At 38.9% G+C, this 22977-nt stretch overlaps 2 protein-coding genes across 8 annotated transcripts in view; both read right to left on the reverse strand.

The window, feature by feature from the left end:
- Positions 1-10155, reverse strand: part of gspt1l (G1 to S phase transition 1, like) — a 15091-nt gene extending 4936 nt beyond the window's left edge. For both annotated transcript variants that reach the window (XM_016529523.1, XM_016529522.1), the window contains exons 1-11: positions 9636-10155; positions 8348-8389; positions 7181-7432; positions 5422-5455; positions 5247-5324; positions 4909-5089; positions 4671-4825; positions 4422-4562; positions 3942-4035; positions 1746-1826; positions 1483-1656 (exon numbers count right to left, since the gene is read on the reverse strand). In XM_016529523.1, the coding sequence (XP_016385009.1) occupies positions 1483-1656; positions 1746-1826; positions 3942-4035; positions 4422-4562; positions 4671-4825; positions 4909-5089; positions 5247-5324; positions 5422-5455; positions 7181-7432; positions 8348-8389; positions 9636-9831 (1428 nt within the window). In that variant the 5' untranslated portion in view covers positions 9832-10155. The remainder of the gene's footprint in view (positions 1-1482; positions 1657-1745; positions 1827-3941; positions 4036-4421; positions 4563-4670; positions 4826-4908; positions 5090-5246; positions 5325-5421; positions 5456-7180; positions 7433-8347; positions 8390-9635) is intronic.
- Positions 10156-10377: 222 nt separating this feature from the next.
- Positions 10378-22977, reverse strand: part of LOC107721496 (pyridoxal-dependent decarboxylase domain-containing protein 1-like) — a 26571-nt gene continuing 13971 nt past the window's right edge. For 2 of the 6 annotated variants that reach the window (XM_016529525.1, XM_016529524.1), the window contains exons 8-24: positions 21937-22015; positions 21747-21831; positions 21612-21660; positions 21420-21521; positions 21178-21303; positions 21028-21078; positions 19471-19551; positions 18106-18166; positions 14888-14958; positions 14654-14759; positions 14084-14255; positions 13684-13802; positions 13480-13601; positions 13282-13374; positions 12251-12347; positions 12053-12151; positions 10378-11911 (exon numbers count right to left, since the gene is read on the reverse strand). In XM_016529525.1, coding sequence (XP_016385011.1) covers positions 11682-11911; positions 12053-12151; positions 12251-12347; positions 13282-13374; positions 13480-13601; positions 13684-13802; positions 14084-14255; positions 14654-14759; positions 14888-14958; positions 18106-18166; positions 19471-19551; positions 21028-21078; positions 21178-21303; positions 21420-21521; positions 21612-21660; positions 21747-21831; positions 21937-22015 — 1743 coding nt within the window. In that variant the 3' untranslated portion in view covers positions 10378-11681. The remainder of the gene's footprint in view (positions 11912-12052; positions 12152-12250; positions 12348-13281; positions 13375-13479; positions 13602-13683; positions 13803-14083; positions 14256-14653; positions 14760-14887; positions 14959-18105; positions 18167-19470; positions 19552-21027; positions 21079-21177; positions 21304-21419; positions 21522-21611; positions 21661-21746; positions 21832-21936; positions 22016-22977) is intronic. The other 4 variants (XM_016529529.1, XM_016529527.1, XM_016529526.1 and 1 more) reach the window with 3 other exon arrangements.

Below are 22977 nucleotides of genomic sequence, written 5' to 3' on the forward strand. Positions count from 1 at the left end.
GCTTTACGCCGAATTGCCGCTATTTCAAAGTGAAAGTAAAATGCGCACGCCGCTTTAACAAGCTATTTAAAAGCGAAGGAAAGCGAGGAAAAGAGGGAAAATTCAAACGAACTAAAAACGAACAATTGCTTTACGCCGAATTGCCGCCACTTCAAAGTGAAAGTAAAATGCGCACGCCGCTTTAACAAGCTATTTAAAAGCGAAGGAAAGCGAGGAAAAGAGGGAACGCCCCCACCCCGCCCCCGCGGTGATACCGGCATTACCGGTGTTGTCACACGTCCATTAACCGGTGGGAAAATTTCCTCGCCGTCACAACCCTAATGCACTACACAGAGCCGTAGTTCACTAACAATTAGGCAATATCTCGTTCATAATCGCAGATGAATCGCATTCAATTATGAACGCGATATCGCCTAGCTTGTCAGTGGACTACGGCTCTGTGTATTAAATGCCGCTCCATCTGAAAGCAGGTGATGGAGATTTACTACTAATCGCGGGACTGGCTTTACTGACGAGATGCGCATGACAATCGCATCACTTTTCCGTGAACAACTGCGCATAAATCCTAACAGGGACTAATGAAATTCAATAATAACGGCAATCGTATTAAGGCTCATATTTGAATATGTTCTTTTCATTTATTAAGAATTATAAGCGTGTTTATGATGTGATTTAGCCTATGCACATTTTTCCGAAAGCCTGGCAGAGTGATCACAATACAAGTTTTGTATTGTTTTCAGAAAGGATGCGCGTTCTCGTCTTTTTTTCTGTTAATTATTGCTTTGCGCTGCGTGTCTGTTTTTCTTCAAAGCACCAACTTAGAATGCCTAATTTTGGTTTGATTGCTTGTGTTACATGAGAAAATAAATAATTTTGCTTACCTGATGTAATAGATTTAATGCGAGTGCGGTTCGCGACTCGCAGTCTTTGTCAAACGGGTCTGGTCTGGTACAGAATTAAATTAGTGCTGCTGATGGATAACGGGTCAAGTGTTCTGTTAAGTAGCTACTGCTGGTGCACGTTTACCAAACAGGACCCGCGCAGCACTCTGCTTTAAACTGCTTTGCGTCTCTCCACTGATGGATAGTCAAGTGTTCTGTTAAGTAGCTACTGCTGGTGCACGTTTACCAAACAGGACCCGTGCAGGACTCTGCTTTAAACTGCTTTGCGTCTCTCCATAAGATAACCTCACGTGCCCAATGCGCCATTTACAGGTATTTCCCTAAACTGCCGGCGCCACACACACAGCTCATATATTTTTCCGCCAAGGGATGAGAACGTAATGATTACGAAAACGATTATTTATTTTTGATAATTATTATTTTATTTCAGTTCGTTTTTCAATAACTGTTTTTAGTTTCGTTTTCATTTAGTTTTTCAATTAATTTGGCATTTTTATTTTATTTCAGTTTACGAAATTGTTTTTTCATCAATCGTTTTCGTCTTAGTTTTCGTTTACGAAAATAACCTTGGTTCACTGACCTGGGCATCAAAGGTGCGCCCAGTGTGGCAAAGGTTCTCAGTGTTGCAGAGGATGAAGCCTGGCAAGATCTCCTCCTCTTCAATGCCTTTGAGTCTCAACTTCAAGTTCTCTCCCGGACCAGCATCATCGGTTTCAACATCGTCAGAAAGCAAACTCAGCAACTCTACAGTGTGCTGCACACAAATGAGACAGGCACAGATATGTCAGTCAATTCTTGCCACAAAACCTGACGTTTTAAAGGGTTACGTTACAATAATCGTACCCTGTTGGGCATCATCACAAGTTGCTGAGCTTTGCTGATTGATCCCGACTCCAATTTCCCCAATATCACAGTGCCCATGTCCTGCAAAATCACCAGAAGCATTTTTTAAACAAAACCATGTGAAGGGACATCAGATTTTCTAAATCAAACATTTAAATAAAGGAAAGTCATGCATGACATATGATGAACTTCAAAGTATTCATACAGTTCAAGATAACAAGGGGTAAAAATTATATATATTAGGGATGTCAATTTTCGATCATTTCTATGATCGATCGTCGTTTAAATTAATGATCAATTAATCGTTAACCTTAATGCTGCAAAATGCGTCTATTGCAGCGGCACGCAGTCACCGGCATGACAGGATGTGCAAAAGCCCCTCAAAAAAAAAAAAAGTCTCTATTCTCTATTTCTCACCCGAATTAAAGGGGTTTTAGTCTGAATGAAATGCTAGTAGCAGGATTGTAAAATAAATAGATGCGATTATGATCATTTGATAAAATGAAGAGAGCGTGCCATACGTTTGAGATCATTTTACTTTGTTGAGTCAGTGTTTCCTATCCCGTCACGAAGACCGCTGAACGCGCCTCTTTAAATGGTTTCGTGGTGCTCGTTGTTGTATTTTAAAACACAACTGCAATGTTTTCAACTGACATTATGGCATTTAAAATAAAATTATCCCAAACATAACTTTGGAGCATGTGGCTGTTCTGCACAGTCAGTGAACCGCTTCCATCGCCGCTGCTGCAGCAAAACACACTGTTGCTCACATCAAACATTATCATGCGAGTATTATGACCAGTACTTCATTTGATCCTGCTGGATCCTGTTCCGGAAAATATCAGATTTTGAGTTTTTGCGTTGCGGTAGGCCTATTTGTTTTTAATAATCCGGCATTTACAGTGCATTAGATCGTGACAGTGAGTGCGTGCGTGCGGGCATACGAGGACGGAGCGAGCGCGGGTTGGTTAGATGTTTCCATATTCGCAATGTATTTGAATGTTAAACTATTATTTAAATGTAAACTGGGCTTGTACTTTACACGCATTCGCATATAGACGGAAAAGATCATCCTCTTCACATGAGCAACAACGTCCTTGGCATAACAGCAGAGTGGACCGGTAGGCCTATACTACGGACTATTTAAACTGACCAGTGTAACCTTTTATGTTTGGGTGACTATTTTATTTTGATAATGAACAAACTGCGATGTAAGTTTGAATTGCTAGATGTAAGTTTGAATTGCTAGAATATGTGAGGCGCCGACACGATCGAACAGCTGAAACAAAAAAACACAAAAATAAACTAAATTTTGAGTAAGATACAATCCACAAAAGTGTTTACTTTTATTTTTGCACACTCACAATAAAAACAGAAGATTTGTGCAAACAGAATGCGCGTTGTCATTCTTTCCTTTCCGTGAACTTGTTTATGGAGCGCCGCGCCACACTTCTGTTTTAAATCTGTTAGCTTAATTAAGTCAGATATATTTCGCATAATTTTTTTTTTTTTAATGAAATTAAATTGTTATTTTAGGCCTATTACTTAGATAGGCTATACATTTTCCTTAAAGCATCCCATTTTGTCCCAGGGCTTGAAAGCCTGTGCCTAGGCTAGTTAGGTCCTACAGAAACTAGTGAACGATGCTCGTAGTTGTGGCATCACCGTTTAGTGACACTGAATGCTCCGGGAAAACGTACAGTCAGTGTCGGTCACAGCGCATCCAGCAATTATTTATTTACAAATTATAAGCTCTGATTATGAAAAGTGTGGTATAAAAGCTTTATTAGAGGAATAATTGGTTCGCTGGAAAATGTTACATCACGACCATGCTTTTGGATGCCGTTTGAGCCCATATAGCCTACATTCACGCGGCTTTGTTGGTTTGCCGGTTGGTCACGAATTTCCACAAATTTAATAATATTTAGGCATTGTTTCTTTTACTAAATCCTCACCGTCTAACCCTCTAATTTTGCAGGTTTATTTTATTGTCATTCACTTTTTATCACTGTTTTCGCATCTCTTACTTTGGTAAACATGCGGGAAGGGAAATAAAAGATTTCATGGCCACGAATTAAGAATTCGTTCGATTTATTAATTTGTTCCCTCATTTTAGTTGATCATCGATTAATCGTTGACATCCCTAATATATATATATATATATTTTTTTTTTTCTTCCACCTCCTCTCCACTTACCTTATATTTGTCTACTATGGGTAACCTGACTGGTCCATCACTTGATCTGCTGAAGTTTGGCAAACTGTCCAGATGTGGAATGAATGGTAACCCTCTGTCCATAATACACAATAGTGAGACACATTATTCATGTACTTTTATGATATTTAAAGCAGTGGTTCTCAACCAGGGGGCCCCGGACAATCAGGACATCTCAGCCAAGTTCTAGGGGGGCCAGTAAGTACCATAAAGCCTATGGTAATAGAACTAAATTTAAATATCACATAGGAGAAAGTATAATAATAAACTGACATCATATTTTTGAGCTTATTAATTCTTATTACAGAAGCAACAGAGGAATGTTTCATCTTAGAAGGGATGGCTTGGTGTCAGCTTAGAAGGGATGGCTTGGTGTCAAAAAGGTTGAAAGCCAGTGATTTTTTTATACTTGTCAAAAAGCATTCAAACAAAAACTGAATAACCGCAAATCCACACACTTACGTATACCAAGGGCAGTACTCCGCTGGCTCCTTTAGATTGGCCCCAGTAAGTCCCGAACATGGCATGAAATGAACATCTTTCCTGGGGTTGAACCCGACTTTCTTTAAAAACGGAACAAGTTTCTCCTTACATTCTTCGTACCTGTGTGCAAACAGTATAAAAATATTAAACACTCAATACCATTTTTTTCATAAAACCAAATAAAATACAATAACAACAGTCTCTGTATATAAATGTCCATCTTCTGACCTCTCCAGACTCCAGTTCACTGTTGGATCATCCATTTTGTTTACAAGTACAATCAAATGCTTGACTCCAGCAGTTTTGGCCAACATGGCATGCTCCCGCGTCTGGCCACCTTTCTCAAAGCCCGTTTCAAACTCTCCTTTCCTTGCAGAGATTACCTTCAGATAGAAATAATGAAAAATGAATTCAGAGACTGAAAAAAAAGACTCTTTTTGAGTGCCTACTCAATGCTATGACTCACCAGCACTGCCAAATCAGCCTGTGAAGCTCCACCAATCATGTTGGGCACGAAGCTTTTGTGGCCTGGTGCATCCAGAATGGTAAAGTGCTTTTCTTCGGTCTCAAAGTATGCACGTCCGACTTCCACAGTCTTTCCTTTGTCTCTTTCCTCCTGGTTTGTGTCAAGGGCCCAAGAGAGGTACCTGAGAAAAACCATTAACTATGAAAAACTGCTCCACCTTAGGCAAAACAAAAAAAAAAAGTACTGAAGTGTTATGAGCTTCAGCTGTATTTGGAGGGAATCTGTTTGACTGCCCACCAGATGTTCTGGTAAATAAACTTATTAACTAAGCCAATTACCAAGTTTCCCTGTTCTTCTCCTTGGCTTCTCTCTCATACTTCTCCAGAGTTCGTTTATCCACCATTCCTGTTAAATACCTGTGGAGGAGGGGCAGAATATAAGCTATCAGAAACATGGGATGGAAAAAACAACAATATCTGCTAAAAAAACACTGCAGCAAAATCAACAACTCACATGATTTGTCCTCCAATAGTTGACTTGCCAGCATCTGGAGGAAAATGAGATTAGAGAGAGACAGGGTGAGGCCAGGACAGATAAAGACGGTAAAATTCTGTTCTCTAAAGACATTTTAAAAGTGTTCCCCATGATGCTCCTGAGATATGTTATGAACTGAGATGCCTTGATGGTAATGCCAACCGCGGACATTTTTTTTGAGTACCATCAGCGTGGTGGGCGTGGGCGGGGTTGGGGGGGGATGGTTTTGTGGAGGGGGAGTGTAGTGGTGGTAAACGGTTTACTGTTTTTTACTGTTTAGCGTAACTGTTTAGTTCATTTTTGCTATTTAGTTTTTTTTAATGCTATTTAAAAAAGAAAAAAAAATCTCCAGTACACTTCTGTATAGGGCTGGGCGATATGAGCAAAAATTCATATCTCTGTATTTTTGGGCTGATTTGCGGTATACGGTAGCCTATATATCTCGGTATTTTGTATTTGGATTAAACAAATAAAGTGAATGTAAGCATGTAGGCATATATTATGTGCAAAAAAGGGTTAAAATCACATTACATTGTAACATTGTAACATTGCAATCTAAAAACATAAATAATCCTTTTAAAGCAGAAGTTAAAGTTACTAAACTAAAAATGAAAATAATAAAAAGCACAGACTAATTGAGTATAAAGGCTATTTTGATTACCCCATTACACTTTACAGTTAGTGCTATCATACAAATACACTTACTTGTAGGTTTAAAATTCTACATGCGTCACATTTATTGTCCAACTACAAATATTTCAGCAAAATGTATATTTTAGTCAGAGTTATTGCGCTCCTATTTCACTGAGCTCTGTCTGTTTGGCGCGCTCGTTCTAAATGAAGTCTGTGGAGTTTACCGGAGAATTGCAAAGCAAAAGCTCATGCACTTCTGACAGCAAAATGGAAACATTTCCATGGCTTTTTTAACATTTACAGATGGAGAATATACCTGTGAAATGTAAGTTATGCATTAAGGAAAACAGCACATCTCAAACGCATTAAACAGCACGTCTCTGTCAGCCTCACACGCAGCCTTTCTGTCAGAGCATCTGACGGGGCGAGCGTGAGCCGCTTTGAACTGAAACTATAAACTATAGGCTACTAGAAGAAAAATAATACGCAGAAATTATTTAAATGCAAAACCAAAAAAAAAAAACGCTCTGATTGGTTGAACTCTTCATCTTTTTCTGTTGCTTGTTTTGAATACTGCGCATGGACAGAGGCGCCACTAGATTTTTGCATAGTTTAGAGTGACAAATCGTACCAGCGTACTTTGAGGTCAAAATGCATAGCCGCTACGCAAAATGCGTACAGGTTGGCAGGTCTGTAACTGATTAATATTAAAGTGGTTATATAACAATCCAAGCAAATTAGAGCCAAGTACAAAAAATGAGATGAATGAAACTGTGACGTTACTGGAACTGCTTATTTTGAGAAACTGAAATGAAAGCTAAAGATAAAACTTTAAAGAAATGGCATGAAGATCTTGCCAAGATATATATTATAATTCAGCATAATGCCAACAACCTCAGCTATATATTAAAGAATCCAAAACAAGTGAATAATATAAAGTCAATAAACTAAAATATATTTATTTATTTATTTAAAGTATCTAAATCTGGCCTAAACATTAAAAATATTTTCATGAGAATCAACCCAAAAGTAAACAGTCCTTGAGGAGTTTAAACAAGACACTGGCATCAAATATATCATGTAAATGCAGAATGCAAACACTAACCGACATGGCCAATGAAGACCACGTTAACATGTTCCTTCTTGGGGGCATTTGGCTGTGTGGGGACTACTTTAGGTGTTGGCACTACTTCGTCCTCTTCCATTCCTTCCTCTTGAGGGGAGTCTTCATCAGCCTGACCTCGGTCTCCTCCAGGGCTGCCTCCTGGCTCTGCCTCAGCTTTGCTAGGCTCACTCCCTTTCTGCTCCCAGGTGTCATCTGTTGCCATCTCTGCATCACCGTTCTCCATGGGCGGAGCTGATGTCAAAGGCAACGTGATCATTTTACACTGTTTATCCAATCACTGTTGATCTTGTGTCAATAACAGTCGTTTCCTTTCTGACTAATACTGCTGTGTTTGGTGTCAACATAATTGTGCCTAAAGGCTATTTTGAACCACAACAAAAGGCACAATCAAGATGACATGAAAACACGACCAAAAAAAATATAAAAGCAACAAACCACTAGAACATTTAACATTTTAACTACAAAGTTTAACAAACAAAATGGCTCTTCTTTTATAATAATGAATCCTTGTGTCTATTAGTAAGGTGAAGGTCTGTTCTCACCAACATGACTGTTCAGCATGCGTAAATATAATGCGTAAAAACTGGCAAACAGGCTGAATGAAAATGCAAATTGGTGGCGCTGGAGTAGAAACTAAGAAACACCCCAGTTCACAAATCACTATGCAACTTTCAATTTCTGATACCAGCTTCTCACGGAGAAGAATGTTAAACAATATTTATGTTTCAAACAGCCGTTCAGATTTTTCCCTTCACTATGGCGTTTATCGAACTTCACCTAAATACACCATAATTTGGCTAAATACTCGCTCATGAGTGCCATCAAGTCATGGTTTTATGTAACAGCGGCAGCTGAGCTTATGACCAAGAGCACGGTTTGTATTGGTTGAACAGGTTTTTTGAACACTTTCTTCTGTTCAAGTTCTGCTTAAACAGAAGCATTAACATGTTAATTCAAATTAAAATGTTTATCACATTGAATTATTCACACAAAACATCCATCTCGGTGTGAACAGGACTTGTGTTAGATCGTTGGAAACTGGAATATGAGCAAGCACAAGTTACTAGCCACAGACTCATCTGTGTGTTTATTATTATTACAGGGATGTGAAGCAAACTGTGGTTGTGTGTCTCAGCATTTACTTACCCTCAGGCTCTGACACTTCCACATTGGCATCTGCATCGGGACCTGCAGGAATATAAAATGCCTCTTTTTACAGCTGTAATTACACAGGACAGTCAAGTAACTAAGAATAATAGTCTTAAAAGGGAAATTGCATGACAACATTCAACACATTTACAGACAACAATCTGCACTGTGTAATTGTAGTATGTGAATGGCATATCTTCCACTTGTGGCAAGACAAAAACAGTTAAAAGGTCCTCCAACAAACTCCCATGTTTTTGACCAAATGGCCATTTTATTTTGTAACATGATCACTTATTGAAATAAATACATAGGCTGAGTACCATACATTGCTGTGTTAAAAACGAACTCTCTTTAGAGTTTTTTTTTTTTAACTCAAATAAGCTTGGAAAAGTTTAATAAGCAGATCAGATCACATCACTGCGTTTACCTCCATTACACGCTACATTGATCTTTCTCAGAAGACCTCCAGTGTGTACCTTATAAACACAATGTATTCAAATACAACAGCTGACACAAAAGCTTCAGGCAAGAGTTTAGAAACTTTGCTGTAGTGAAAACATTTAGCTGCCTTGACAATAGCCAAACTGTGGTGGTAAGTACTTCTGCATTTGAACAGATGATGGTGAACATGTCCAGTTTTCTAGCGCCGTGATTTAAGCGGATCAGGCCAACAACTGTCTTTCATTGTGACACTATAACAGCTCAACACATAATGGTACATCACGTTTGCAGTAAGACAGCATGGGGGCCAAACCCCACCCTTAAACAATCAGCCAAAAGAGGCCCCTCAAACAAAGCAGTCAAGCAAGGGGAAAAATGGTTGTTTATGAAGCGCCAGGCCTCTGATCATCAGTATTGATGATATTGTCATGCAAACAAACGCGAGCACCCTTTGAGCAAGTTCACGTGCGTTAATAAAAAGGCGATAACATCTCTAAAGTTGTCCAATTAAACAACAAATTAGCCTAATACACTTTTAATTCTTTATCACCATCCAGTTATATATTGTTATTCGTCTAAAATTGCTTTACAAGCACCTACACACAAAGTCTCCACCAAACTGAATCACTTTTTAGCACGAGCAACTGTTACGGTGTTAATGAACACTTCTTATTCACGTCAAGAAAGTTTTTCAGCTTGTTAAATCGCAAATTACACGTTGGCCCCGTTTCCGCTTCGAGCCGTTGACGGCAACTCTGATGTACGTTAGCATCCATGCTAAGCTCATGCGAACAGGCGTGTGTGCGGCTAACAGCTAACACTCGTTAAATAACCGGGAACTCACCCGCTGACTCCACCGTTTCCGTGGAGCTCTTCTGTTGGAAGGTCGGGATGAATTCCGCGGCGTGCACGTTGGGGACAAACGGCTTGGCGTCCACGTTTAGGCTGGTAATAAAAGCCTTGGAAAGTTGCTCGTCGACCTGGGCCTCGCCATCGTCCTCCTGATCCCAGGAATCAGGGGCAGTGTCTATCGCGTCCATCGCCACACAGCTGCTCCACACACACGCGCTTTAAAGCCACGGACTTGATCACTTTCGTGTCCGGCCTTAGCCGCTGTTAAGGTCACCCCGTGCGTCGTGAAAACTTTGTTAGCGGACTGTGGCCTTCCCCCCGTTTGGTTGAAATCAAACAGCCGGTGTCTCTCAGCGAGGGGCGACAGAAAAGGGAGGTTTGACTAAGAGCTCGGAATGAGTCCTCCTCGTGTGTGCTGACGACTCCCCTGACCTCGCGGAGCAACAGCGAACGGGATTCTGGGAAATGTAGTGGTTTTGCCTCTGAAAGAAAGCGAAAGGCGCCTGAGCGGTGTCGATAATAAACTAAATTTCCGCATTATGGATGAACTCGATCGTTTGCTGACCTCTTTTAAAACTACTAGCCTATTTCCGTTCACCGCAACTATAAAACATGTATAACTAAAAATGTTTTTCAAGTGTTTAAATTTGCTTTTAAAATGTATTTGAAGCTTAACTTTAAAGGCTTTTAATGATGTGATAAAGCACCAGTTTTCAACTGACTGCTTAAATTGTGTAAAAGTTCAGGACAGTTTTGAAAAAAAAAAAAAAAAACTCCAAGCTCTTATTTTTGTTTTAGTACCATTTTCTTTATTGTCATTTACATAACTGCTCATTGTAAAATAAAATTGTAATTATAAAAACCACTCTATTCTTTCTTTTGACACAACATTTCAAGTCAGCACTTATCTCCCCCAAAGAAAAAGAAAAAAACAATGATTTATTGCACCAGTTAAGACTAATCATTTTGAAAAGATGAGCAGATCTACAATTACATTATTCAGTAAGGAAGCACAGTTATGAAAAGAGCACCTTATGCTCCAAAAAACATGGATGGATGTGTTCTAGATGTAGTGAATTTACTTCTCATGAATAATTCACACAATATTCATATGCGAAATGAAACTACATTTCCCCAGTAGCAAAGCTTTTTTTTTTTGTATGTGCTAAAACAATTAACATTGGTGTAAACAACAAATAAAGATCTTCATTTCAGTACATTATATTTAGCCTTCATACACATCCAAAAATGTAACGATTACTCAAAAGAGACATCTCTGAAACATTCTTCACAGTAAGAACAGTATATGATAATCATTTCACTATTGGTAAAGCCAAAAGTGCTGGATGGATATCTGTTTGATTTAATAAACTTATTTTAGACATATAGCAAATGTTACTTATCTCTAAATAGCCTAATGTCCTCCAAGAGAATTATTTATAGAATAAATAAATATTCTGCTGTTCTGATTAAAGTGTGACATTCTGTACATAAAAGTGCAATAAGGCTATCGTTTGATTAGAAACAGATGCATGAGTCTTCAAGCATCAACCTTCTTTCTCACACGTCTGCCGGTGGAGAGTACATAAAGCAAGACCAGCTTTTGGCAAACAAGACATTGTGACATTAATGTACATGACGGTAAGGCCACAATAGCCCTTTCGTTGTGTAAATAATGTGTGGAAATGGATCAGAAAAACCTGTCAGACAGGCTTATAGATGACAAAGATAAGCGTCCAAAACGTAACGGCTGTGTCACCCACTATGGAAGGATATACTGGCAGTGCACATAAAGAACTGTGAGGAGACCCTGTAATATATGATTAACCAAACCTTAAAAATGTGCAACTGATTACGAGAAGAAAAAGGGACGTATATTCAAACATTATTTCCATGAAATTCCAGTGTTTTGTTATTTGCATTTAAAGCTGCTTCTTTCCTTAATTTCAAGAGTGGTTTGCTCAAGGCATCAAGGTCACGGACGCATATTCCTCCGTGAGACAAAGCCAACCTCTGGGACATCCCTTTAGGAGTGGTCTTATCTTAGGGCGTCTACACTCTCGGTCTCTTGTCCCTCTGGTACACGCTGGTCTGATGAAGCCGTTTCCACCACTATGTGGACATGATGCTCCTGAGGGACCTCTGCCTCCTCCGCATCACTGGCCTGCACGGGTGCCGTTTCCCTGAACGATTCTTCAAGCTGGCTGACAGAGCTGGTATCACTGACAGAGTCTGAGCCCGCTCCCTGCCGCCGGAAGAGTTTTTGGCCTGTGAATCACATGGTTTAATTAACCTGAGAGTTCTGTAAACATCAGTGTAAGACCAAATGTGATTTAATTATGTTGTGGACACAAAGTAATTAGGTGTAATTAGGGTCACACTGATCTTAGATCAAGATGTTACCGTTACCTGGAAACCGTTTGGTGACGGACTTGGGGGAATCGAGGGAAGCTTCTTTATTCATCTGGGCTTTTATAGAATAAACAGGCTCGGTGCTGTCCAGACAACCTATGGAGGTAAAATAGATGCTATAAAAACCTGAAAGCTACAATTAAACTGATATTTATTTGACATTTTTGTGCATTACAAACTTTAAAGCATCTATACCTTCAGCTAGGTTGAAAGTTTTTCCTTTGACTGAGGCCTGAAGTGGGGAGAACCAGTTAAGCACAGAGCCCACCAGAGGGATCTGTCGAAGTACACCCTGAAAAGTAAAATTTTTTAATGATTTCATCAGAAAATTATTACAATTATATAACCAGCATTGTTGAAATGGAAAATTAATTTCTGAATGTTTTAGTATTTGGTTTGTCTTGATCAGGATCCCACATGAGTCACATGCAAAATATTAAAAATATTAAAATATTTGACCTATAAATCAAGTGAAAGAAAAACTAACACTTGACGGGGTCATGAACTATGAAACCAAAATTCCCTTGATCTTTTGACATATAAGAGGTCATTGTACTATAAAAACATCCTGTAAGTTTCAGAACTCAAATCTTTCTCGTTAGTCTAAAAACAGCTTCGATTGAAGCCAATCTGCCAAAATGACCAAAAGTCATCATCAACGCCTGCTTCTACATCGCTGCCTGTTTAGCCCCGCCCACCGATTTGCACATGTAGTGTGAATAACGAGAGGCGAACGCAGGTCTACGCAGAAACCAAACGATAAAGATGCTCTGAAGACAACAAGACACTTTGCAGTGCCACGCTGTGGAAAAACAGTCATTGCATTGCCTTCCTTCTGATTCCAACATTAGGAAAGAGTGAATGAACTTTATTTTTAATGAAGATCCAGACCGCGTCAGTAAGAACTTGGTCCTTTGTTCACTTCATTTTACCACGGATCACAGCAGTGGGCGTTTACGTCCGAGTCTACAATCCACCACGGCTATTCAGACGGAGAGTTCTGATGAGGGGGGTTAAGAAAAAAATCTTGTAAAAATTTAAAAATCTTGATAACATAAGTGTACCTCAAAGTACAAAATAAAAAACAACGGCAGTTTATGACCCCTTTAAATATTTCTCGACCACTTTATGCCATAAAGTTTCTTTGGTTTATTTTACAGGTTTGAATGAGATCTTCTGACCTCAGACTTTTGGAGCCCGCTGTCCACCTAGACATATTCACTCACCTCCTCCATAAGTTTCTCTTCATTTGCTTTCTGAAGCTGCTGCTCAGCTTCCTGTATGCCTCTTCTCACAACCTCCGTCATGTTCTCAAACAACTAGCCGCAAACATACACAGATGCATTATATCTTCTTATGTTTCTGATTTTTATTTTCTGCTTCAATTATTAAACACCTGTCCAAAAGCAAAAGTCAGTGCAAACCTTTCCACTTTCCTCAATGTCTCTTCCAATAGATACTATAGTTTCCACCAACTCTGCCACATCCAGGTCTTCTGTTGCCATACCAATGAATATGCAGTTTTTCTCCTCACAAAACTCAGGACCTGCACACAAGACAGGGTCACTGAGTTCATGTGAATTACACCAATTCTACAACTGTCAATCATAAGGCCATCAGGAATTTACCATCAGAGAAGTACAGGTCAGTATCCAGCTCCATCAGCTTCTTAAGCAAGTCACTGTTGATCTTCTCCACACTGTGATGTCTCTTGTCTTCATCCAGGTCTGTGGTTCTGGCCTCATACCTTTTGAAAAACAAACAACAAACAAAAAGAACCTGTTTAACACTGTGGAAACTTACAACAATGCGAGTTTCCTTCTTCTCCGAGTGAGGAATAGAGGATATCAGGGTCACTGTATCCTTTTAGCTCAGCTGGCAGAATAGGTCACGTTTTCGATATCCAAAGAACACAAAACTGACTAAGTGTATACCTCAAATGCACTTTGGATAAAAGCATCCATCAAATGCATGAATGTAATGTCAAATTTGCTGTAAACTGATGCAGGTTTGACTCCAGAGTCTCACCTCACACCTCCAAGGCCAGGCCAGCTCTGGTCCTCAATGTACAAGAGTGAAGCTTGTTGTAGAACCTCATCCTTGAAGTCCTGTCTGAAGCGTAGGGTGCAACTCAGCACTGGGATCATCTCTCCCAGCTTCTCCACCAGTGCAGCCACGTCATTCTCCTGAGTGCCAAGAGCTACACACATATACAGCACTGTTAGCATAAACATGTTAACATGAATTGGGTCTCACCACTGCAATACAACTGACAAGTCATAAAATCAATGATACTTTTATATCTTTGCGCACTAAGGAATTAAGGACAAAGAATAGTCCACTCAAGCCCCTATTTTTGCGGAAATATGTTTCTCAATCCTCTCTCTCTATATATATTTATTTGGGAAAATTATTGATTTCTTCCTTGCATCTATTTAATATAGGCTTATTAAAATGTCTAGAGCTTGCACATAACCCAGGATTTTTTAAATTTGTAATTAGCTCCATCATGTATGCCTCCAGTTCTTAAGTCAGTATGGCTTGGGCCTGAACATTGTGTTAGCATTCCCGATTTTAATTGTCTCCCAAATGTCTTACCCGCAGCGGTCATGAGGGGGCTGAAGCGAACACATGTGCCCTCATCTTCCAGCTCAACCACATCCACACCACTTAGCGGAACCTGCTGCGCCAACTGCTCACCCAACTGTCAAATCAGATCAAAGCAGTCGGGTGACTCATTTGTAAGAAAATGATCTCGGCACTCTATTATAAACGCTCACAATTCAGTCTACTTATTTCTCATAATACATTGCGAGTAAGAGAAGCATTTACCCATCTGTTAAGGGCATCAAGGATATCTCTTTCCCCCTCAAGATAGCCTTCTACTGAGCCACCACTTGAGGCTGAAAATGAAAGTTTTGTGGATTTTAGTCAATATCTCTTAGTATATACATGCATAATATTTTTGTAGAAACCCTTTTTTTCAGAAATCTTTGATGAATAGAAGGTTAAAAAAAGAACAGCATTTATTCAAAATCTTTTGTAACATAAATGTCTTTACTGCCACATTAAAGCTGCAGCCCGTAAGTTTTGCCTCTTTGTCGCCATCTCTGTTTGAAACCTGCAATTGCAAGTATTTGCGGAGTTATTTTCTTAATGTGGGTCTTGCACCGGCATGGCTCCTCAGCACGGATGAATCTAATGTTTAATGTGTATGTGTAGGGTGACCAGACGTCCCGTTTTTCCCGGGACAGTCTCATATTTCAGCTCCATTTTTAGTGTCCCGACTTATTTTGAAAAAAATCATGTTTTGTCACGTATTTCTAATTTTTTTAGACTGGATGATCAGAGCGAGTAGTAGTAATGTTCTGTCACACGAGAACAGCCTATTTAAAGGTAGCCAAGCTCGTCTTACAACAAAATCACCATTGCAATCACAATTCGTTATCGATTAACGTGCAGTAAGTGAAGGTGGAACAGGCGGAATCACACTGAAGGACACACAACAGAAGCGCTCTCTCGGTCACACGCCCACATAATCCCTCTCAGATAGCGTGCGATCAGTTCTCCTTGCGCGTACCTCACATAAATACAGTCGGTTATGGCTTAAAGGGTTAGTTCACCCAAAAATGAAAATTAGTCCATAAATTGCTCACACTCAAGTCATCCTAGGTGTATATGACTTTCTTCTTTCAGACGAATCCAGTCGGAGTTATATTAAAAATTGTCTTTGATCTTCCAAGCTGTTTAATGGCAGTCAGCGGGTGTTGCAGTGCATCAGTCCCAAAGAAGTGAAATAAAAAGCACCCATCCATAAAAAAAAAGTGTCTCACACGGCTCCGGGGGGTGAACAAAGGCCTCCTGTAGCGAATCGATGCGTTTTTGTAAGAAAAATAACCATATTTAAAACGTAATAATCACTTTAATGTAGCTTGCGCCAACAATTCCGGTCGGATTGTGTCCGCCATTGTGTCGACTACGGAGCAGATGTAGACAAGAATGACTCCTAAGCGATTGAGGTGTTCTGTTGTTGGATGTAATAATGAACATAGCAGAAGTCATTTACTCCCGACATCTGAGCCGCTGAACTCGCAGTGGATTACGTTTGTTTTTGAAGGGAATGCGCCCCCGATCTAAATAAATGTCATATCAACTTGTGGAAAATGGGCATCCGATGACCCCTTTAAATAAACCTACTGTATTTGAAAAACAGGTTTATTTAATGTGTATCTCTATCGTATTTGTCTTATTTGCTGCTTTGTTATATATCGTGGTCATATTGCCCACTCCTTGCCCACCCGTCTCGTATCCCACCATGAGAAATCTGGTCACCCTATGTGTGTGTGGCAGTCAGTCACTGCACCAGTGTGGATACTGTACTTCGGAATCACAGATTCTAGCCTACGTCTTTTAATAAGAATTTTCACCAGATATTGTCATCTGAACGAGTAAGTAACAAGTCTGACACTTCTGTTCTGACCAACTGAGGAAAAAAGCATTACAATGAATTGCGCTACAAACGGTGATTAAATTTAACAATCACTTAGCTCATATCACATCAAACCATGCAAATTATTATTACTGTTATACTTTGTTCTCAAACTATTAATGTTAACAACATCAGCATTGCATGAATATATTTATGTGTGTATTAGCGTTACATGTAGATTTCAGTTTCTGTACAATCTCTAATTGTCATACCATTCGAATTTCATATAGAAAGTCTTTAAACCCAAAAAGCTAATTATTCCTACTTAGAACTGGTTCTCTTTAAAATACAAAACTTGTGTAATCCCAAACAGGCTATCTGTAATCAGATGCACATTTAAAACTGGAATACAATCTAATTTCAGTCACTTGTGTTTCATAAACAACCCTTTTTGGATTACAATTTGCCATCAAAATGTTAAGTTTAATTATTCCAGCTGCTCTGAGAAAAGGCTATAAATGATCCACCACCTGCAGCATCCTACTAGCTTCGTGATAGCCAACACAACTTCTTTATGTTTACAGACATGACAAAATGACACAGCGGCATGTTCGAATTTCCCATGAATTCCTACCAGTACCACTCAAATTAGAAAAAATTATTATAAACTTTCCATTGTGAATCTGGCGAAGGTAAGAAGATAGTTTTGAACACTGGCTTTTTATGTATTTATCCAAGATGTTCATGTCTTTCTTTCTTCAGTCGAAAAGAAATTAAGATTTTTGAGGAAAACATTCCAGGATTTTTCTCCATATAGTGGACTTCAATGGTGGCCAGCTGGTTGTGTGTCAATGCAGCTTCAAAGGGCTCTACACAATCTCAGACGAGTAATAAGGGTCTTATCTAGCTAAACGATCGGTCACTTTCTTAAAAAAAAAATGTTTAGATACATTTCAACCCCAAATTCTCTTCTTGCACTAGCTCTGCGATATGCTACTTGACGCATTACGTAATCATGTGTGAAACGTCACGTTGCAGTTAGCTCTTCGTCGGTGTACTCCGGTTCAAAAGTTAGGGTGGTTAGGGTTAGGGTTCTCCTCCAACTTCAAAATCGTCCGACATTACCTTTTTTTGTAAAGGGCGTTTGACTTTCTTTGCACGTTCGCTTTGTAAACACTGGGTTGGTGCTTCCACCTACATCACGTGTGACCTTTCCAACATGATTACGTAATGCGTGAGGTCGAGCTAGTGCAAGACGAGCATTTGTGGGTAAAAAGCATATAAACTTCCCTTTATTTTTTTTTTTTTAAATGACCAGTTTTTTCGCTAGATAAGACCATTATTCCTCAGCTGGGATCTTGTAGAGCCCCTTTGAAGCTGCACTGAAACGGCAATTTGGACATTCAACCCGTTGGCCACCACTGAAGTCCACAATATGGAGAAAAATCCTGGAATGTTTTCCTCAAAAAACGTAATTTCATTTCAACTGAAGAAAGAAAGACATGATCATCTTGGATGACAATGTAACCTTGCTAAATAAGTGTTTTCAAAAAAAAAATTACCCCAAAAGTTTGAATGGTTTACATACATACACACATACAACCAAGAAAAGGAAACTTACGAGTGCTGTTGTCTTGTGAAAACCTGAACACCACCACAGGAGAATTCAGTTCATCCTCCACCTACAAACATCAGAGAGACACAGAGGGTGGGGACGGGGTCTCAAAACACCTGTTACACATTTGTGACCCTGGACCACAAAACCAGTCTTAAGTCGCTTGGGTATATTTGTAGCAATAGCCAAAAAAACATTGTATGGGTCAAAATTATCGATTTTTCTTTTATGCCAAAAATTATTAGGATATTAAGTAAAGATCATGTTCCATGAAGATATTTTGTAAATTTCCTACCATAAATATATCAAAACTGAATTTTTGATTAGTAATATGCATTGCTAAGAACTTCATTTGGACAACTTTAAAGGCAATTTTCTCAGTATTTAGATTTTGTTTGCACCCTCAGAATCCAGATTTTCAAATAGTTATATCTCGACCAAATATTGTCCTATCCTAACAAACCATACATCAATGGAAAGCTTATTCATTCAGCTTTCATATGATGTGTAGATCTCAATTTCGAACAAATTGACCCATATGACTGGTTTTGTTGTCCAGGGTCAAATATGAGCATTCACTACAGGAGGCCTTAATTTCATGCTGTGAGCACTACCATGTTATTGTGAAATTGGCTTAATATTTAAATGTTGTGATGCAATGTCATGGAAAGGCTTTTTGTTTGCTAGCTAACTGGTTTGAAAGGTCAATCTGGACAATGTGGCACATGACCTAAAGTCATGCATTAGTGCTGCTGGAATGTCTATATGATGCTGGAACCTTTGTTATAACTAAGAAAAGCTTATGTTGTTAAATTACAGGACAAATGCCCATTATTATAATTATCAAACAATGCTTCCTTCATGACTAAAGGACATTTTCATGAACAAATGTCTAACCATTGACAAATTAAGGAAATGAAGCCTTATAAATATCACCAAGTGTCTCTACCTCTTTGAATATCTTAAAAACTTTAAATAAATGTTGTACTGTGGCTCCTGTTATAGCTATGTAGTTGTAACTATCATATAAATAACTTACACACAGGAACATCACCGCTTAATTTTGCTCCATCTCTCACAAGGGCCATTTTAATAAATTCTGCTCAATTCCCATGATGCTGCATCATTGCTCCAAAGCAAGGTCCAGCATTGATGCCCAACGAGTCATCAAGCTCTGTGAAGTGACATTTCTCAAATGTTTTTGCACATGCCTGTAGCATTGGCAGGCCTTTACACGAATAAAAGCCTTTAAACTGAGCACCAGCACTTATGGGTGGACATGGTGAGGGAGGGAACAGTGAAGAAACAGCGCGAGTGAAAGGGAGAAGGAGTGGAGTGGGATCAAGCAGGCAGAGGGTTGGTCCCACCTACAATAGAGAGTATAAGAGAGCCCAGCACGTCCCGCAGCGAGCCCCCGGAGATGGGAGGGACCCGGGAATGAGACACCACATCCTGAAACCAAGGCACCCACGCTCACTACCACACTATGTATACAGTATAAGAGCTGCACACATTGCTGACGGTCACAAAGCACACCGCCAACATACATATGACGAACACTCTGCTCTTTACCATGCGCAAAGCCTCGATCAGAGACACCTCACTGTCAAGGATATCCTAATGGTGGTGACACAGAACAGAGGTGTTTGCTAACTTTTAAGGTTTTAGCCTTAGTGTGATTAGGAGTGACAGGAAAAAGTGGGCCACTGACCGATACAAAAGAACAAAATTTCAAGAAGCTGCCAGATAAAGTGCAAAGAGTGGTGTCATTAAGCTACCAAATGTGTTATTATGTATTCATATTTTCAGCTGACATATTTTAACACGGTGATACTGTCTGGTTGTAAATGGCAGAAATGCCTGCCAGGTGCTGATGATGTCACAGAGATTTTAAAGGGATAGTTCACCAAAAAAGGTAAAGTTGGTCATTGTCATTATTTATCTGCCTTCAAGTCACTCCAAACCTTTCTTTTTTTCAGTGGAACACAATAGGTGATTTTTTTTTAAATATATTGTGGCTGTTCTTTCCCATGTAAAGCGAATGGGAACTGGGGCTGTCGAAATCAAAAATAAAACACAATAAAAAATAAAAAAACTTAGTAGTCAACTTGTGTTATTATTTTGTCTTCAAAGGCCATCGAGCAGTGATATTTTAGTATTATTTATATACAATTCTTTTATATATCAGTATTTTGAATTAGTTTTTATTTGTAGTCTTTTTTTAGTTTTAGTAATTGTGTCACATGCTTGTTTTTATTCGTTTTTTATATTTCTATTCAACTTTCATTTACATTTATTTCAGTTTTAGTAATGCTTGTATTTCAATTTAAGCATAATTTATTTCAGTTACTGCCGAGGCAACATTTCTCATTTTCAAGTTTTTAAGTTTTCTTCTAATATTTATATTTTATTTCAATTAATGAAAACAATTTTAATAGTCATTGCTTTAGTTAACACTCCTACCAAACATTTTTGTGGTGCCATTTGAGGGAAGCCGATACGTGAATAATGTCATATTTCAATCTGTTCCTCACACAAAACTATCGTACGGCTTGGAATATAGGTCCCAGATCACATGGACCACTTTTATGCTACTTTTAAGGAGCATCTCTTTCCAGTCCCCATTTATTTTCATTATATGCAGGTATGAAAAATGTGAAATTCCTCAAAACGTGTGTGTGTGTGTTCCATGGAAGAAAGAAAGTTATATGGGTTTGGAACAACATGGGATGAGTAAAGACATTTTTGGGTGAACTATCCATTTATTAAATGAAGGAAGCAACACCAACTCAGGACATAGGAAATATTGATATGCAGTAGCTTCAAAATCCTTTTGATTCACATTCTTTTTTTTTTGGTGATTATGATGCAACACTAAAAGACTCTGTACCAACATACAGCTAAATGGATGAAGACAAGTTCACCTACCGAGGTTTTTATTGAAGCCAGTGTCTTCAAATTCTCCAACAGCTGTTGACTCTACAGGGAAACAGATCAATTCCCAACAAGGTCAGAGTAATTCTTGTATTTAAAGTACAGTGCGTCGGATTATCTAAATGAAGTTGGCAGGGTACTCACTAGCTGCGAGGCATGCTTAATCCTCTGTAAAATCCCATCATGCCCAAGGTACTGAAGGGACAGCCAGAGAGGCAAAGCCCGAAGCTTCTCCACTGGTTGGCTAGAGGTCAGACCTGCTGCGAGAGACTGCCCCCAACCGGCAGGGAGGATAATTAGCATCAGGTTTTTGCACACAGTACAGTCATATCTTTGGACTGCATTTCCATATGATGATTGGTGTTTAAAATAACAGTCCAACTTACCAGGGCCGGATCCTCATGTCTGTAAAGGGTGACAGCAGGCACAGCCGGCAGGCCCAACCACGGGCCTGGAGTTAAAGTCATACTATCACACTTGGTGGCCGCCTTGATAGAGAGAGGAAGAAAATAATAGCACATGCTTTACGACAGGAAACAAATGCGGGCATATTTGTGCCAAAAAAAACCACAACATACCGTGACAGTAGAAGAGACCTGACCAAGAACAAGTGTTGCCAAATTCACCCTGAAAGTATGATGAAACTATGATGAATATTAACTATAAACATCAAATCAAGAGGTACTACAGAAACAGGACCAGCTAATACCAACCCCTCCACATGGAGCCACATATTGTACTGAACGCAGAGCTCTTTCAGACGACTGAATTTGTCTGTGTGACCCGCACCTGGCGTTCCTGAGAGATTAAATGAATTTTAATGATTGCATGCAAAACTGACAACCAACAAATGCTTGCAAAAACTATACTGCTTGAATAAATAAGGTCTAATAGCGAACTGACCAGCATTCGCTATCAACAGCAATGGAAGTTTCCCTGATTCACGATCGTCTCTGATGAGCTTGTCAAGCAATGCAACATCCTGTGAAAAGACAGGTTAGTGAAAAACACACCATTTCAACACATTTTCTATTAATTGTATTAATACTGTCTCATTACTTGCACTTTGAACAAAGAGTTTCAATTTCATTTGTCTACAATTTAATGTGTTACATGTGTTTGTCTGTAGTGTTTTGCATATGCACCAAGGCAAATTCCTTGTTTATTTTTTACTTGGTTTAATATAATGTGGGGGGGCAGTAAGATATTTTTAAAAAATAAAGTAATGTTTACATTAAGCAAGGACTCAAAACTTAAATTGATCAAAAGTGATAGTAAAGACATTTATAATGTTACAAATGATTTCTATTTCAAATAAATGCTGTTCTTTTGAACTTTCTACTCAAAGAATCCTGAAAAGTAGGCCTGTCGCAATAATCAATATATGGACTTATCGCGCAATATAGGTACATGACCTCAATAATTTTTGGTGACGCAATATATCGCCCATTATATTTACTTAAAAAATGATGTCACCATGTTTTGTACATTCCACTTGCTCCTGTGTCTTTTGCAGCTTCTCGTACATAACGTGGTGTAGTCATGAGGTGCTAGTTCAAATTTTAAAAATGCTTCTACAAAAAAAGTTTCATCTGCAGATATGGCCTTGTTTAGGGATCTGTGCCTTTGTGCATACTGACTGCCAGGTAGTGATTGTGTTTTTCAGCAATAGTGTGCACCCTTAATGTACAGAGAAAAGAAGGTCAGGGAAAAATCTGTAGATGGAAAAATCTCCATACAAGTTCTTAATGCATTTTTCTTTTTTTCTGCTTGTTATTTTGCAATTTCTGTTAGAAAATGTTTGTTTATTTATTTATTCAGGTTTTTTAAGGTATCTAATATTTTGATACTTAATTTCCATGATCTAAATATTCTTAAAAATTAAAAGTGTCGTCATCATTTGGAAGTGTGTAGGCCTTCTTGCATTATTATGCCGTTACATTA

This window comes from Sinocyclocheilus rhinocerous, unplaced genomic scaffold (assembly GCF_001515625.1).
Source record: "Sinocyclocheilus rhinocerous isolate Xijiao unplaced genomic scaffold, SAMN03320098_v1.1 scaffold481, whole genome shotgun sequence".
NCBI lineage: Eukaryota > Metazoa > Chordata > Actinopteri > Cypriniformes > Cyprinidae > Sinocyclocheilus > Sinocyclocheilus rhinocerous.